This window comes from Acanthaster planci, linkage group LG09 (genome assembly GCF_054643075.1).
Source record: "Acanthaster planci isolate LZ-2023a linkage group LG09, COTS_SCS, whole genome shotgun sequence".
Classification (NCBI taxonomy): Eukaryota; Metazoa; Echinodermata; class Asteroidea; order Valvatida; family Acanthasteridae; genus Acanthaster; species Acanthaster planci.
The window spans coordinates 17,037,759-17,052,132 of NC_141785.1; the positions used below are offsets into that span (position 1 = coordinate 17,037,759).

General features: G+C 42.5%; 1 protein-coding gene across 5 annotated transcripts in view; it reads right to left on the reverse strand.

The window, feature by feature from the left end:
* The window catches only part of LOC110978724 (uncharacterized), a 36,653-nt gene that overhangs the window by 3,651 nt on the left and 18,628 nt on the right, over positions 1–14,374 (reverse strand). For 3 of the 5 annotated variants that reach the window (XM_022233950.2, XM_022233947.2, XM_022233951.2), the window contains exons 4-15: positions 13,434–13,504; positions 10,813–10,994; positions 9,512–9,577; positions 7,402–7,599; positions 6,876–6,981; positions 6,431–6,559; positions 5,634–5,680; positions 5,095–5,241; positions 4,566–4,626; positions 3,795–3,934; positions 1,269–3,265; positions 801–995 (exon numbers count right to left, since the gene is read on the reverse strand). In XM_022233950.2, the coding sequence (XP_022089642.2) occupies positions 801–995; positions 1,269–3,265; positions 3,795–3,934; positions 4,566–4,626; positions 5,095–5,241; positions 5,634–5,680; positions 6,431–6,559; positions 6,876–6,981; positions 7,402–7,599; positions 9,512–9,577; positions 10,813–10,994; positions 13,434–13,504 (3,339 nt within the window). The remainder of the gene's footprint in view (positions 1–800; positions 996–1,268; positions 3,266–3,794; positions 3,935–4,565; positions 4,627–5,094; positions 5,242–5,633; positions 5,681–6,430; positions 6,560–6,875; positions 6,982–7,401; positions 7,600–9,511; positions 9,578–10,812; positions 10,995–13,433; positions 13,505–14,374) is intronic. The other 2 variants (XM_022233949.2, XM_022233948.2) reach the window with 2 other exon arrangements.

Below are 14,374 nucleotides of genomic sequence, written 5' to 3' on the forward strand. Positions count from 1 at the left end.
CCACTTAAGCTCACCAAGGCTGACCCGTTAACTGATGCAGCAGCAGGCAATGCCCGTGACATTCAATCACACTTTGCAAATACTGCCCAAGCAAACGGCAGAACCCAATATCAAAAATGAGACAAAGGCAGAGCAGAAATGTAAATGTTCCAATGGAGCCATGAAAACTACTTGGTGAATATCTACAATGTATGCAGTCTGGCTTGCTGTCATTGTGTTTGCTTGAAACGGCACATAGAGCTTGCATGGACGATCAAAATAGGTCATTTTTTCCCATATTAAGTTGAATACAACGTTTAATGATCCTCTAAGGTGAAAACACTGAGGCGTTAGGTGATTCTGATGACGTCAGAGTGGCCATAATTGTGACTAACATGGTACACAAACCTATTTGTTCCATGTAATAATAAAAATGCAATAATAATAATAATAATACTCCAATAATGCAATGTCAAACAGAGATTATCTAGCGTTCTGTAATTGCCACTGTTTTCCTTCAAACTGTGGTGCTAGCAGAAGAGGTTTTTTAACCCGACAATTTATTAATGATGTACAGCACCGTGGTGCCTCAGGGTGCAAGATCAAATGCTTGGAAACGGGAGTTACAGAAATGCATATTGCCCAAACAGATGTGTAACCAAACCAAATTACATATTAAGAAAAGCGAATTTTTGTCAGGTGTACCCCTTAAATATGATGAAGACTTTGTGGCAGTAATTACTCGGGCCGCTCTTCTCTTCAACATGACAGAAAAAGCCACACAGCAAACAGTGTGATATCTACATGAATGATCTACTCACTACCATGGTCTACATGTACATCCTCCTCTACTTGGGGTACTTCTGTGACGGTTTCATCGGCCTCTGACGAACCTGAACTGGATGAGGTGGATGTCTGCTCGGTCATCTCTCTCAGTGAGGCGCTTTCTTCAGTGGTAACTCTCGCTTCAGCAGTGTCCTCGGTCATGATTGGGCTGGCTGGTTTAGTGGATTGGTCTGGCGGGGGAAAAAAGGGTGCATCGCTGACCATGGGATACTAAGTTCTTACGTGTCCAAAGAAGATAGGAAGCTTAGCTAACACTAAATGTCCTTTTCTTGATCCCAGTTCTTGCCTTTTCTGGCAGATGCATTACAAAGGAGGGGAAATAACATTGATCAAAACTTTTAAAGGTTTTAAAGTCACGCCAATTCCTGAAGTGCCTTTCCTTTTCCTGACTTGTAACAATCTACACCAAAGCTTCATAAAGGTTGATGGTTTTAAATTCTCACCTGCTGCATCCACGGATGATGAGAGCCCCTCAAACTGCTTGGTATGTTTGCGGACATCTCCAACCTTCCATGAGGAGATGCCTTCCTCAGGATAGGCAGAGTTGATCTCTGCTTCCTTTTGGTTCTCCTCTTCCATCTTGAGCTCTGGCTCCATCCCCACTGCTTCATCTTTGGTTGACTGCTCCTTCTGATCCACGCGTGCATGCTTGTTCTGGCTCCCGACTTCTTCAAACTTCCTCTTCCCATTTGAAGAACTGTCACGAATGATGACAACCATCTCTTCTGCTTTAGTCTTCTCGGGCATTTCTGGAGGTGTCTCGAAAGTGTCCTTCTTAATCACTGCTTCTTTTTTGGTTTCCAACTCCTCGGTTCGGCTTTGAGAGGAGAGCTGTTCAAAATCTATAGTCTGCCGCTTTACAGTTCCTGGCTCAAGCGGGATCTCTTCCCCAAAGAAGGTTTTGATGAAGGCTTCCTTTAAAGGGCTTCCACTGTGGACAGATTCCTCGGTTGATAGAGATTCTTGTGACCCAGAGTCCTTGACTGATTGGTCATCTGGTGAAGTAGAGCCCTTGGGGGCTAATCCAGTTGTTTCAATGACTTCAGTGCTTCTGGTATCTGGGGAAGACTTGCTCGGTGACAACGTAAGCTTGGTTGGAGAATCTTGCGGTGGGCTCCCACTTTCAAAGGTCAGGCTTCTCCTTTTCTCTGCCAATGACAGCGCTTCCTCATCTTCCTCAGCTTCAGTGACAGGGATCTGCTGGGACAGCAGCTGCTCAGTTATCTTCTTCACCCGTCCTTTTTCAAGAGCTTGCAGCGTCGGGCTTGCATTGGTGGGTGATTCTTGCAGCAGACTGATGGCTGGGGACTTGGGGGATGACAAGTCACAGTCAACAGTCTCTGGCTTGCCACAGTCCTGAGGTTCGGCAAGTTTAGGCTGATTGGAAGCAGGAGTGTCAAGGCTCTCGCAAGTAGTACTATCAACGGTGGGTGATGTGGCAGTCTCTTGAGAAAACTTTTCCGATCTGGTCAGTGGAGGGCTCCCTTTCTCTGCTGATTCTGCCCTAAGTCTCTCCTCAATGTCTTGTTTTTGTTTCTGCACAGTGCCAGAGTTTACAGGGATCTCCGGCTCCAAAAACAAACCATCAACAGTACTGGCACTCTCCTCTTCACTTTTCACTTCCACCTTTTCGACATCAGGGGCCAACTTGTTGTTCTCGAAGGATGTAACTCTTTGCTTGACTGTTCCTTCAACGGGAGGGATATCGTCAATTTGTGATGAGCTGTAACCAGTAGCACTGTTGTTATTTGTATTTAGTCCTGATTCTGAGCTGATTTCAGGAATGCCGCCAGGAGGTGACACCTCCGTCTCCATGGCTTGTTCAGGTTGGCTCGGGGTACTAGTCATTTCAGGGATTCCTTCTTTGAAGCCGCTGGGTGATTCTCCTACTGATAGAAGCTCTTCAGTTGAGACTCGGTCAAGATGTAAAGATTCCAGTTGAGAATCAGCTAGTCCAGTCTCGATGTCCCCCACACCAGGCAAGGGTGCTGTGGGTTCCCTGTCTTCAATTTGGCCAAGCACGACCGGTTCTGTGGGCACGGTCAGCGTGGGACTCGTTGGGGTCAGTGATTCTGGGACAATGATCTGAATGTCCTGACAGTCGTCATCGAGCACCATGAAATCGACGTCAGCCGGACTGGTGCCCAAGTGGTCTGGCTTCTGGTGGCCTGAGAGACTCTGGACATTGCTTGGGAAGTGCACATCTGCAACCGAGTCTTTGGGTGACCAGGAGCGGCGCCTGGCATGGCCCGTCTGTGGTCCTAGGCTGAGTGAGAGCCCCGCAGTGTTCCCTTGGTGAGTGAACTCGGACACCTTGGAGGTTCTGTCGGCTATGTCTTCCGTGCTGGAGGCAGACTCAATGGTTTCCTGGCTGCATTCTGCTGAGTTGGCGAGGGAGCTCTCCGACTTACTCCTCCACAGCTTGTTGTGTCTCTGCCGACTGCAAGAAGAAGGTAATGAAAAAAGAATAAATAAATTTGCTAACCAACACACATTAAGCCCCAAAGGTGATTTGGCCAAACTCCCAGCCAAAATGAACAGCAACAGCTGCCAAAAATGAGAAGTTTGATTGGTTTAATGAGGTCCAACAGGTCTACCATCCTAAGGCCAAATTGCCTCGGAGCCTAAAGCTGGCAGCCACCAAGATGAAACTTTCTACTCTTAGGTCTTGCTCTCATTGTCTGAAAATCAACAGCTGATGTTGGTGTGGTTGACAGGTTGACGTCCTAGTTCCTGAAAGTCCTGCAGATATATGTACGTCTGCAGTGCCTTGCTGCACCTAGCGGATTAAGGATAATGACATTACACCACCTCAAGTGTATTCCAAGGCACACTATGACAGTTGGAAACAGTAGACAGTTGTGGGTCTTAAATTGCTCAGTGCAAATCCTCTGCAGGTCAACATTCTTTGACAAGGCAGTGACACAAAGAAGAGGCAAAAACCACCAGTTAGGACCTTGGGATAGTACCTGGCATCTAGCATCCCTTCGTAGACCTGAAGCTGTTGCAGGAAGCCCGTGTTCGGGTTCACACACTTGCGTTTCCTGGCCACGAAGCTCCTGGCTTTCTCCAGGGGCCAGTTGTACTCCTTCATTGCATAGGCAATCACCTGCAACAAAGCCAGCAGGAGAGAAACTACCAGAATGCAATCTGTTTCCTGATTACAGCGACGAGTAATGAAACTGGTTCAGGGCTGTAGCCCAGTCCACAAGCAAGTCCATGCAAGCCCATCAAACGTTATCCAGTCTCAAACCATGCTTTTCAAGTGAGCTGTGATAAAAGCATTACTTTGTCATTGTTCACCATCCGACCACCTGTGGCTGGTCTTACGATGGTCTTGATTACAGCCCTAGACTGATTCATACAGCATCTGGACAAACTGAAAACAGAAACCAAGAGTCTGTAGCACTTGTAGAAGGATGAATTAATTCCAGCTGTTTTGACACAGCTTCTGTGCATATTCTGAGTACACCTCACTTGGGACAGTTTGGAAAAACAGCACATCAACATTGCCCGATTGGTTTTTATACCGGTTTTCTAGTCCTTCATAGGACAAGTATTCAATCAATCCAGCTGGGAAGGTCTGAAGGCTCTACATGGTCTATAGAGAGGACATCGCTGACAGTAGATGGCAGACCACTGATGCTTTCATGTAACAGAGAAAAGTATTATAGACAGCGAGAATGATAATGGTACATTGAGAAACAGGCACAAAGGAGAGGGTGGATGGAAGGACTTACAGTGGCAGCCGAGCGACTGATTCCCATCTTACAATGTACCAAAGCCTTGGACCCTTTCTCTCTGAAATTGGGAAGAGAAAAACAGTCAAATGATAAGAAAAATCACTGCAAAAGGTATCATCACTTCCACTAGTACAATAATTGATTTTCATCTCTCAGCTGCAGTGAACCAACTGACTGCTTGTCACCTATTTCGTTTTATTCTGAAAGACGATTCATCTTCCCAGCCTCTGATCATGGGTTCTCCATTTTAACTTATTTGGCAACTGTTCATAATTATTAAATAGTTCCCCCTGAAATTAATTTCTTTTTGCAATGTACAACAACACAATTTACATTTTAATAATTGGGTGCTTTGAATTAACTGTTTAGTAAAGAGGTTTACCACATCCAGGCGGAAAGCTTAGCTGAAAACAAAAACCCTATTCTCAAGTTCTCAGAAATTTCTAACATGGATAGAATTGACATGTTGTAATCATGTAAATGAACAAATCACATCACTTCTGATTGTCATGGTTACTGTACTTACTTTGCCTTGGATAGAAACTTGTAGGTTTCGTCCCAATACTTGAGCAGCTCTGAGCTCTCAATATCGTACAGTCGCACGTTGTGATAGATGAAGCGATTGGGGTAGAAATTGTCAATCTCCATGGTTACGTTGAGGATGTACCCAACACTACAAATGATTAGACACAGATCCAAAGTTAAGAGTAAGTAACATGGATGTCAGCTTTATCTTTGAAAACTTAATTTCCCTAATTGTGTTGTTGTCATTGAAATGTAAGTTAGCAGTCACAGACTACTACAGAAGAACGCGGCATTACTGAGTGAAGTCTGAGATTCAGTTTGAATGACCTCTGAACAATCAACTGCTGGGCTTTCATATTAAAATTCAACATATGGAAATTAGCTTCATAAAAAGTTTGAGGGTCATTTTTTGCTTAAAATCATGAAAATATATGTATGCATCAAATGACTGTGACAATGGAAGTGATGCGATCTATACATCGAACAAATTCACTAGTTCTTGCTATGAGGAAAATTGAGGATAAGAGACATGGGTCATACCCATTTGCTTCCAGTTCTTCCAAATGAGATGCATTCCACTCGGATCCCTATGAAATAAAAGAACAATGAGATCATTGTGCCACTGTCAATAAGCCTTTTGCAAGTTCAATAAAATCTGGTACATTGAGTAATCTGATTGCTCATAAACATAGCAATTTGAATTCCCCAGACTAAAGACACTGTTTTGCTATACCTCGTGATTCAGGGCAAGCTTTGGCATGGCGACCACCATCTCTGGAATGGACTGGTTCCTTTGTGCCCTTCTTATCAATTGAGAACAGTGTATTGGGGCAAGGCATCTCTTATGTAACTAAGCAAAAGCTTGCCACAAATCACAAGGTATAGCAACAGTGTCTTTGGTATGGAGAATTCAAATTTATGTTCATATGAATGTAAAGAACTCAGTACACCAGATTTTGTTCAAAATTAACTTGCAAAAGGCTATTTGCAAAAAAAATATTCACTCTCAAGTTATCTCTACCCTGTGTAGATAAAACCTTTTATTATGAGAGAAAAAAATTCCAACTTGAAAGTGTACAAGCAGTCAAGTCCTTGTTGCTGGGTGCTAAATGAATTTATCTTTAGCAATGTCTGGAGTTGATGGAGACTTTCTCTGATGAAAAAAATTCTGACAATGAGGTAAAACAGTATTTATGTTGGTAGTTCTTCCTGTTCGTTATACTGAAAATGTAGTGTTTTGTGTTCTGAGGACACCACAGCAAATAGGAGGGGTGAGTTTGCATAGAACAGAAAAGGATGACCTCGGATAAGGCCCCTGGATAAAGTCAGATACTCACCAGGTAGATGTGATCAAAGATGAGCGTGGCCGAATCCATTTGCCTCATGTAGGTGATCAACTGCTCGTCAAGGTAGTGTCTGTACTCATTCAAGCTCTTCCCAAGGTCGTCTTCCATCTTCAGTCGGACCTGCGTTTAGGTGATGAGAAGAGACAGGATTCATTTCGCGATTACGTTCACAACCTGATCAGAGTTGGGCCAGGAGTATATAATTGATAGGGTAACCAGCAAGTGTTGACCGTAATGTGCCATGCAACAGTGGTTCCATTCAAGGTTATTTTAGGTTGTATGCTTTCAGAATAATGCAGGACCAGATAGGGAATAGGATTACAAATATTTTCTCTCCCAAAAAAGGACAGGAAGTACACAGTTTGCAAGGTGAGAAACTCTCAGGCTTCTGATTTCATACCCACTTGTCTTTGACTCGGCAGTTGAAGTCACCTACCTCCCTGCTTGTGATGTTATCCAAGTCTGCTGAGGCCATGATATCTTTGATCTTCAAGAAGATGAGCTGTTCGGTCAACTCACGGTCACTAGGATGGTAATGGCCACTGCATTAAAAGATAACAATGGACGGATCGTTAGCTGAACTTGTCGATGTGGCAAAAGTCCACTCTGAAGAGTTCAATTAAATTGGCGGCTGACGTTACAGAAAATAGCAAAAATGGATTTGGGCTGAGCTTAAGGGTTCCAGATCAGCAATGGCAGCGGAACGAGTTTCAAAATGGTGGCCAGTTGTGACATCACCAGGCATCAGCCATTAAAAGGCTGATCCATTAAGTCCCATCCCATTATAGGATCTGCAAAAAGTGGGGGGTGCCCCCAGTCGAAAGAGTGGCGCGGGATAACTCCCCCCCCCAGCCAGTGCCCCTGGGCATTCTACACTTGCAGAACAGAAACCTAACTATGGAGACAGAGTCAAAGCTGAGCTTTTGAAAAAAGAAAAGCCGACGATTTGATAAGAGACTTACTCTTCCGTGTAGGTGGGGGTGAAGGCGTGGGGCTTGGTGACCTCCAGCTCGGGCATGAGGTCCCACTCCTTGATACGAGATGGGCTGGAGTTGACCCGGGACTCGTAGTAGCTGATCCAGGTCAGGTTCAGGCCCCCAGGGAAGTAGTTGTAGGTCTGAGCGGAGGAGATGGCCGAGTGAATGGCTTGCATGGCAGACCTGCAATGAAACCGTGCAGGGAAGCATCCTGTCACCAATTACAAAGTATTTCAATTTGGATTCAGAAAGAAACAGAATTTAATCCAGCTCAACATTTATCAGCAGAAATAGGCAAGAAATTGAGAAGATTTACAGATTAATGACATACCACCTTTCTGAGCATGTTTTATGGCGGTGGTATTTTATGCTTGTTCATTTCTCAGTACGCTGAAGCTTGGGCTCTCCAGTCCTTGGTTTGAATAAATTATACTGCAGCGCAGGGTGTGAGATTTGACAGGACTTTCCTGATTTAAGTATTTTACAAACAAGTCTCTTTTAATATCTGGTAAATCTTGAGTTTACCATCAAGATGTTCTAATATGTTTAAAGGTTGATAAAGAACACAAGAAATAAGTAGTTTAAGGCGTGCTTTTAGGTAACCACAAATGGATACCACAGACCCTGTGTTGCTGTATTTTAAACCTCTGGTGATTATTTCGTGGACATTGCATTTCCCTGCCCAACTGTGAACTCTGCACGTGAGCAACAGAAGACAAAGGAACAATGCCCATTTGGTGGAGATAACCCATGTGTGTGCACAGATCAATGCCCATTTGGTGGAGATAACCCATGTGTGTGCACAGACCAATGCCCATTTGGTGGAGATAACTCATGTGTGTGCACAGACCAATGCCCATTTGGTGGAGATAACTCATGTGCGTGCACAGATCAATGCCCATTTGGTGGAGATAACCCATGTGTGTGCACAGACCAATGCCCATTTGGTGGAGATAACTCATGTGCGTGCACAGATCAATGCCCATTTGGTGGAGATAACCCATGTGTGTGCACAGACCAATGCCCATTTGGTGGAGATAACCCATGTGTGTGCACAGACCAATGCCCATTTGGTGGAGATAACCCATGTGTGTGCACAGGTCAATGCCCATTTGGTGGAGATAACCCATGTGTGTGCACAGATCAATGCCCATTTGGTGGACATAGCCCATGTTTGTGCACAGACCAATGCCCATTTGGTGGAGATAACCCATGTGTGTGCACAGGTCAATGCCCATTTGGTGGAGATAACCCATGTGTGTGCACAGATCAATGCCCATTTGGTGGAGATAACCCATGTGTGTGCACAAATCAGTGCCCGTTTGGTGGAGATAACCCATGTGTGTGCACAGATCAATGCCTGTTTGGTGGACATAGCCCATGTGTGTGCACAGATCAATGCCCATTTGGTGGAGATAACCCATGTGTTTGCACAGACCAATGCCCATTTGGTGGAGATAAGCCATGTGTGTGCACAGATCAATGCCCGTTTGGTGGAGATAACCTATGTGTGTGCACAGATCAATGCCCGTTTGGTGGAGATAACCCATGTTTGTGCACAGATCAATGCCCATTTGGTGGAGATAACCCATGTGTTTGCACAGACCAATGCCCATTTGGTGGAGATAAGCCATGTGTGTGCACAGATCAATGCCCGTTTGGTGGAGATAACCTATGTGTGTGCACAGATCAATGCCCGTTTGGTGGAGATAACCCATGTGCCTGCACAAGTCAATGCCCACTTGCCACCAGCTGCAATGAGCACCTGGCCAATTTGTACTTGTATGTACAATCTTCCAGCATCCAGTTAAAATGGTTCCCTCCAGCCTCTCTTTCCTGTGCCAATAAGGGATACGTACTTCCACATATATAGCAAATAACAATGAGGGAGGACTGCTGCACATAGTAAATAACCAGGCAAGCTTGGGCATTTTAATAATGAAAGCAGGTAACTACAAAGAAATTTAGTGCATATTTTTTCCTCTCTGCATAACATCCAATAACTTCCTCTCGTACACATGTACAGGTAATTGGTGAACTATAAATAATTTGATCTTACTGTAGAGTGTTCTCTGTCATAGCTAGGAAAACTTACCAAAGAGCCTGAACAGAGACTGGCTTGAAAGTGTGGGTTCTGCTCTTGGAACAGAGGTTGAAGCCACTGCAACAAGATCAATACGGAAACATATTCAAATCCAACCACAACCTTTAACCCCGGGGAAGTCACTACAACAATCACAGACATATGTAAACCTTTCAACCGGAACTTTGGCAGAACAGGATTTTGTGAAGTGAAACCCATGCAAGGTTCCATACTTGTTCTTCCACTTTTTCATTTCATTAATAATCACAGGCTTCTAAAAACTCCTATACCTATCCTGGTAAACAGCAAAAAAAGGTTAATGGCTCAAAATTCTATAAAACTGATTATCACACAGAAAATTATCAGATACAAGTACGTGCAATCTGCAAGGGATCTTCTTTTTTTTCCATATGTACAAGGCCATGCACATTATCCCCAATAGCAACAGTCTGAAGCAATTGTGAAAGTGAAACGGGTGAGAAGGTGCACTATCCTCAGGTAAGCAACAAACACTCGCCTTTTTGACATCCGGTCGGCCATGACAAACTAGCCGGGACGATTTGCTTTTCAGCTGACTTTTATTTTGTTTTGCATAGTTCTTGCGTGGCCGGGCAGGAAGGAAATGCAGGAAGAAGAGGAAACTTTGGGGAGGCGATAAAGGGAGTTGGTGTTTTTACAACTCTATGAAGAGTGATATTACTGAGTGGGAGGCTGTGTATTGCTTCCAGGAGAGATCAGTTAATGGCGGGATGCTATAAAATTTCCTTCATGAAATTACCTATTCAAAAACTAGACTCTGTCTAGATCAAATGAGGTAGAATTTTTATGTGATTCTTTTAAGCTGTTTTCACATTCTTAGCACTGCTAAACAGAAAGAATCTGCAAGTCTTTGCAATATTTATGCAAATGCAGATTTCAGTGCTCATCAGAAAAAAAAAATACACCCTCTCAAGTCAAAGTTTCAGGGTCACAAAGTACTAGTTTACAGCCCTACTGTGCTCAGCAGTATTATGTGTACTACATTAAGTAAAATTAGCTGGAAATCAGTTGAAAGAAATACATGTACATGTACACCATGTATGAGACTTGGCTGGTAACCCAATATTGCCTAGCAACGTTCTGTGCCTAGCGGTTTTATCAAATACAATGTATGCCAGGATTTTTGTACTTTGCTATGTTTGATTTATGGTTGTGCAACGTTTTTATCTCCCTTTTCTTTTTTTCCACATCTGGGCACCTTCCTCCAAATACAATTTAAAACAGTGGTGTGTTGCTTTCTGCTAGTTGTCACAGGAACGCAACTCATCACTCACCCATCTCCATTCAGCTGAATGGTGGTCTCGCACCAGATCGGCAAAACCAGGCCAATGGTGGCTGTGTTGGACATGATGTCCATCCCAAGGATGACGCTCTCCTCCGTGTCCTGCACACCATTGCAGGACACCAGGATGATGTAACGGATGCGTTCCTCGTACATACTTTCCAATCGCACCGCCTTACAGAAAAGAGAAGAAATTGAAGAAATTATAGAACGAGCCCTTTTGAGGTATCCGTACTTACATGGATCAAGCTTGAGCTGCTTAAAATTGCTCTTAAGTTTTAGGTCAATTAAAAAAACTTCAGCAAATCAGATCCTTTCCTTAGTAACTTCATGTAGCATTTCCCAATATATATATGCCTCCTTAAACCCAATACAGAGAGAACTTTCCAGAAAGTGTCCTTAATTACAGTCCTTTGTACACACCAATGAGGCACCTAGCAACCACACAACAGTTCTTAATTCATCCTACAGTACTCCTCCCATCAGTGGGTTTGGGCAGATTTAGCAAGAGTTTCAATGTATATGATATTTTTACCAAAGCAAACAATTCCAAATTAAAGAAAGGAAAAATCCCAACAATTTTTGAAATTCAATTCAATTCTTCAAATTGCATTCTGCATTTTAAAAAAATTACTGAAAAATAACGATGCATTATCTCAAGTTTCATTCAGTAATACATGGAAATACTGAAATCAAATCTTTTTTGGTGGTGCTGTACATGTGTTTGTGCATCCATTGTTGAGGGGTTCACACGTAAGCGTCAGGTTTCAGAGGAAGAACCAGACAGCATGTAAAAACAATAATATGTTTTGATGACAAATTCTAGACAGGCTCTTGGCAAAGAGTTTCACAGAAGGCAGGATATATATTCATGCATACAAGGACTCATCGTCATGGCAGGGACTGATGTCAGGAAGGGAAAAAAGTGCACTTGATCTGGCCAGCAATTAACAAGGCATGTGTTTGCAATGACGTACATGAAGTGGGGATTAGCGTGAACAAGGACGAGGGGTGCATCAGGGGTGAGATTGACCAAGGATCAAAATAGCTGCAAACAGCTGAAACAAGGCATAAAGAAGTTGAACTGTGAAATCTCCTCTACTTTTGTACACAGCCAGTGAGGAAAAAAAGCTGAAATCTAGAGCAAATATAGCTGAAACCAGCTAAAAAGCTGAGAAATCTCACCCCTGGCTCATATTAACCAGGTTACAAAGCTACAGTACATGTACTAGTCAGGGCTTCACAGCACTCTGCATCAACCGTTGCCTTCCAAGTTCTGCCAAAAATCCTACGGCGAGAATGAATTTTCAGATGGTGGACTTTTTGCTTTTGTATACAGAACTATTTTTCAGTAAGGTGCAAAGAATGTGTGATTGGTTTCCTTCACCACTGTGGGATTTGAATTGATGAAAGTGTTTTAAAAGCCAAGGGCATGCACAAGTTTAGAGTTAGGCTACCCGAAGGGTGAGAGTAGACACAGTGTGTGGATCAGGTTAGGAGAGACTTTACTAATTAATTTTTTAGATTACGGTACTGGTATACAAAAGTCAAACACCAACCTTATAAATAAGCACCACTGTATGCACAAATTAAAAGGATGGCTATGCTTTTATAAAATCACCATGTACATGTATGGAGGTAATAGGTATAATCACTTAGGTTCTAAATTATCACCATGTACATGTATGGAGGTAATAGGTATAATCACTTAGGTTCTAAATTATCACCATGTACATGTATGGAGGTAATAGGTATAATCACTTAGGTTCTAAATTATCACCATGTACATGTATGGAGGTAATAGGTATAATCACTTAGGTTCTAAATTATCCCCATGTACATGTATGGAGGTAATAGGTATAATCACTTAGGTTCTAAATTATCACCATGTACATGTATGGAGGTAATAGGTATAATCACTTAGGTTCTAAATTATCACCATGTACATGTATGGAGGTAATAGGTATAATCACTTAGGTTCTAAATTATCACCATGTACATGTATGGAGGTAATAGGTATAATCACTTAGGTTCTAAATTATCACCATGTACATGTATGGAGGTAATAGGTATAATCACTTAGGTTCTAAATTATCCCCATGTACATGTATGGAGGTAATAGGTATAATCACTTAGGTTCTAAATTATCACCATGTACATGTATGGAGGTAATAGGTATAATCACTTAGGTTCTAAATTATCACCATGTACATGTATGGAGGTAATAGGTATAATCACTTAGGTTCTAAATTATCACCATGTACATGTATGGAGGTAATAGGTATAATCACTTAGGTTCTAAATTTTCCTGGAATCTATTCATTACTAACAACAGATTTTTTCCTTGATATAACTCTTCTAATGAAATCCTTTTCACAGATTTGTCTCTAGATATTCTAAAATCTATATTATTTTCTTGTACTGAGGCATCAATATGGCAAAAAATGCCACTGAACTATTTTTTTTAAATGGGCATATGCCACTAAAAATGATTTGTGAAGGTACAATAAAAACGGTTTGTGCATGTGGGTAGGATTCCGAAAACATTCTTTCTGTGAATACATGCGCCCTTACATTCATGGGTGCCTCTCATTTAAAGTACGATTGACTTACCAAGGTCATTCTGTCATCATGCCTGAGGAGAAGAAACATGCTCTGAATGTGGTCCGACAGCTCACCCACAACTAAACAAGAAAAAACAAATGTAACCTTCTGTGTGTATATTTTGCATACATGCATCACAGTAAAATTAAGCTGATCCCCCAAGATCCTTCAACATCCATCACAAGGTTTGGGAAGATTGTGAGGGATTTAGGAAGGACATATAGCCCCGGCACTTCCTATATTACATGGAGCTACCGGTACCAGTAGACACGAAGCTGTAGGCTAGTCCATCGTAAGCCTTCCACAACTATAATACTCACATATCCGCTGACCTTCTGTACATTTCCATACCTCAATACAGAACATCTACTTTTCAATACAATATCAAATATTCCGGACCTAAACTATGGAATAGCTTACCGATTTCCCTCAGATGTTTAAGGTTTTATAACACTTTCAAGCAGAACCAAGTATGGAATAGATTTCATGCGTCCTAGTCTCTAGGGTCCTAGTTTGATGTGTGATTAAGTATATGTACATGTAACCCCCTCCCGTAGCCGTTTCATTCGTCATTATTTTTATTTGATGCTCATTTGTACATTTGTAACGTTTTCCCTGTTTGTATTTCGTTGTCTCTTTTGTCTCGTCTTGTTTGTTTCTTGTACTTGTTCGTTTCTTGTAATGGCATGCCTGACACCAGCTTTACTTTTAAGGTTCTGTCACCTGGCCTATTTTTCTCATACATTGTTCATGCCTGTATTTTGCAGTGTTGTATTCGAGTCTGTCACAAGTCCCTGTAAGTCCATCACAAGTCATTCTGTCTTGAGCCAATTCACAGGCTATTCAAATGAGCTGTGACAAAAGCATTCTTCTGTCATTGTTTAACGTCATGCCCAAAGACTGGCCTTGTGAAGGGACTTGTGACTGGCCTTGTGAAGAGACTTGTGACT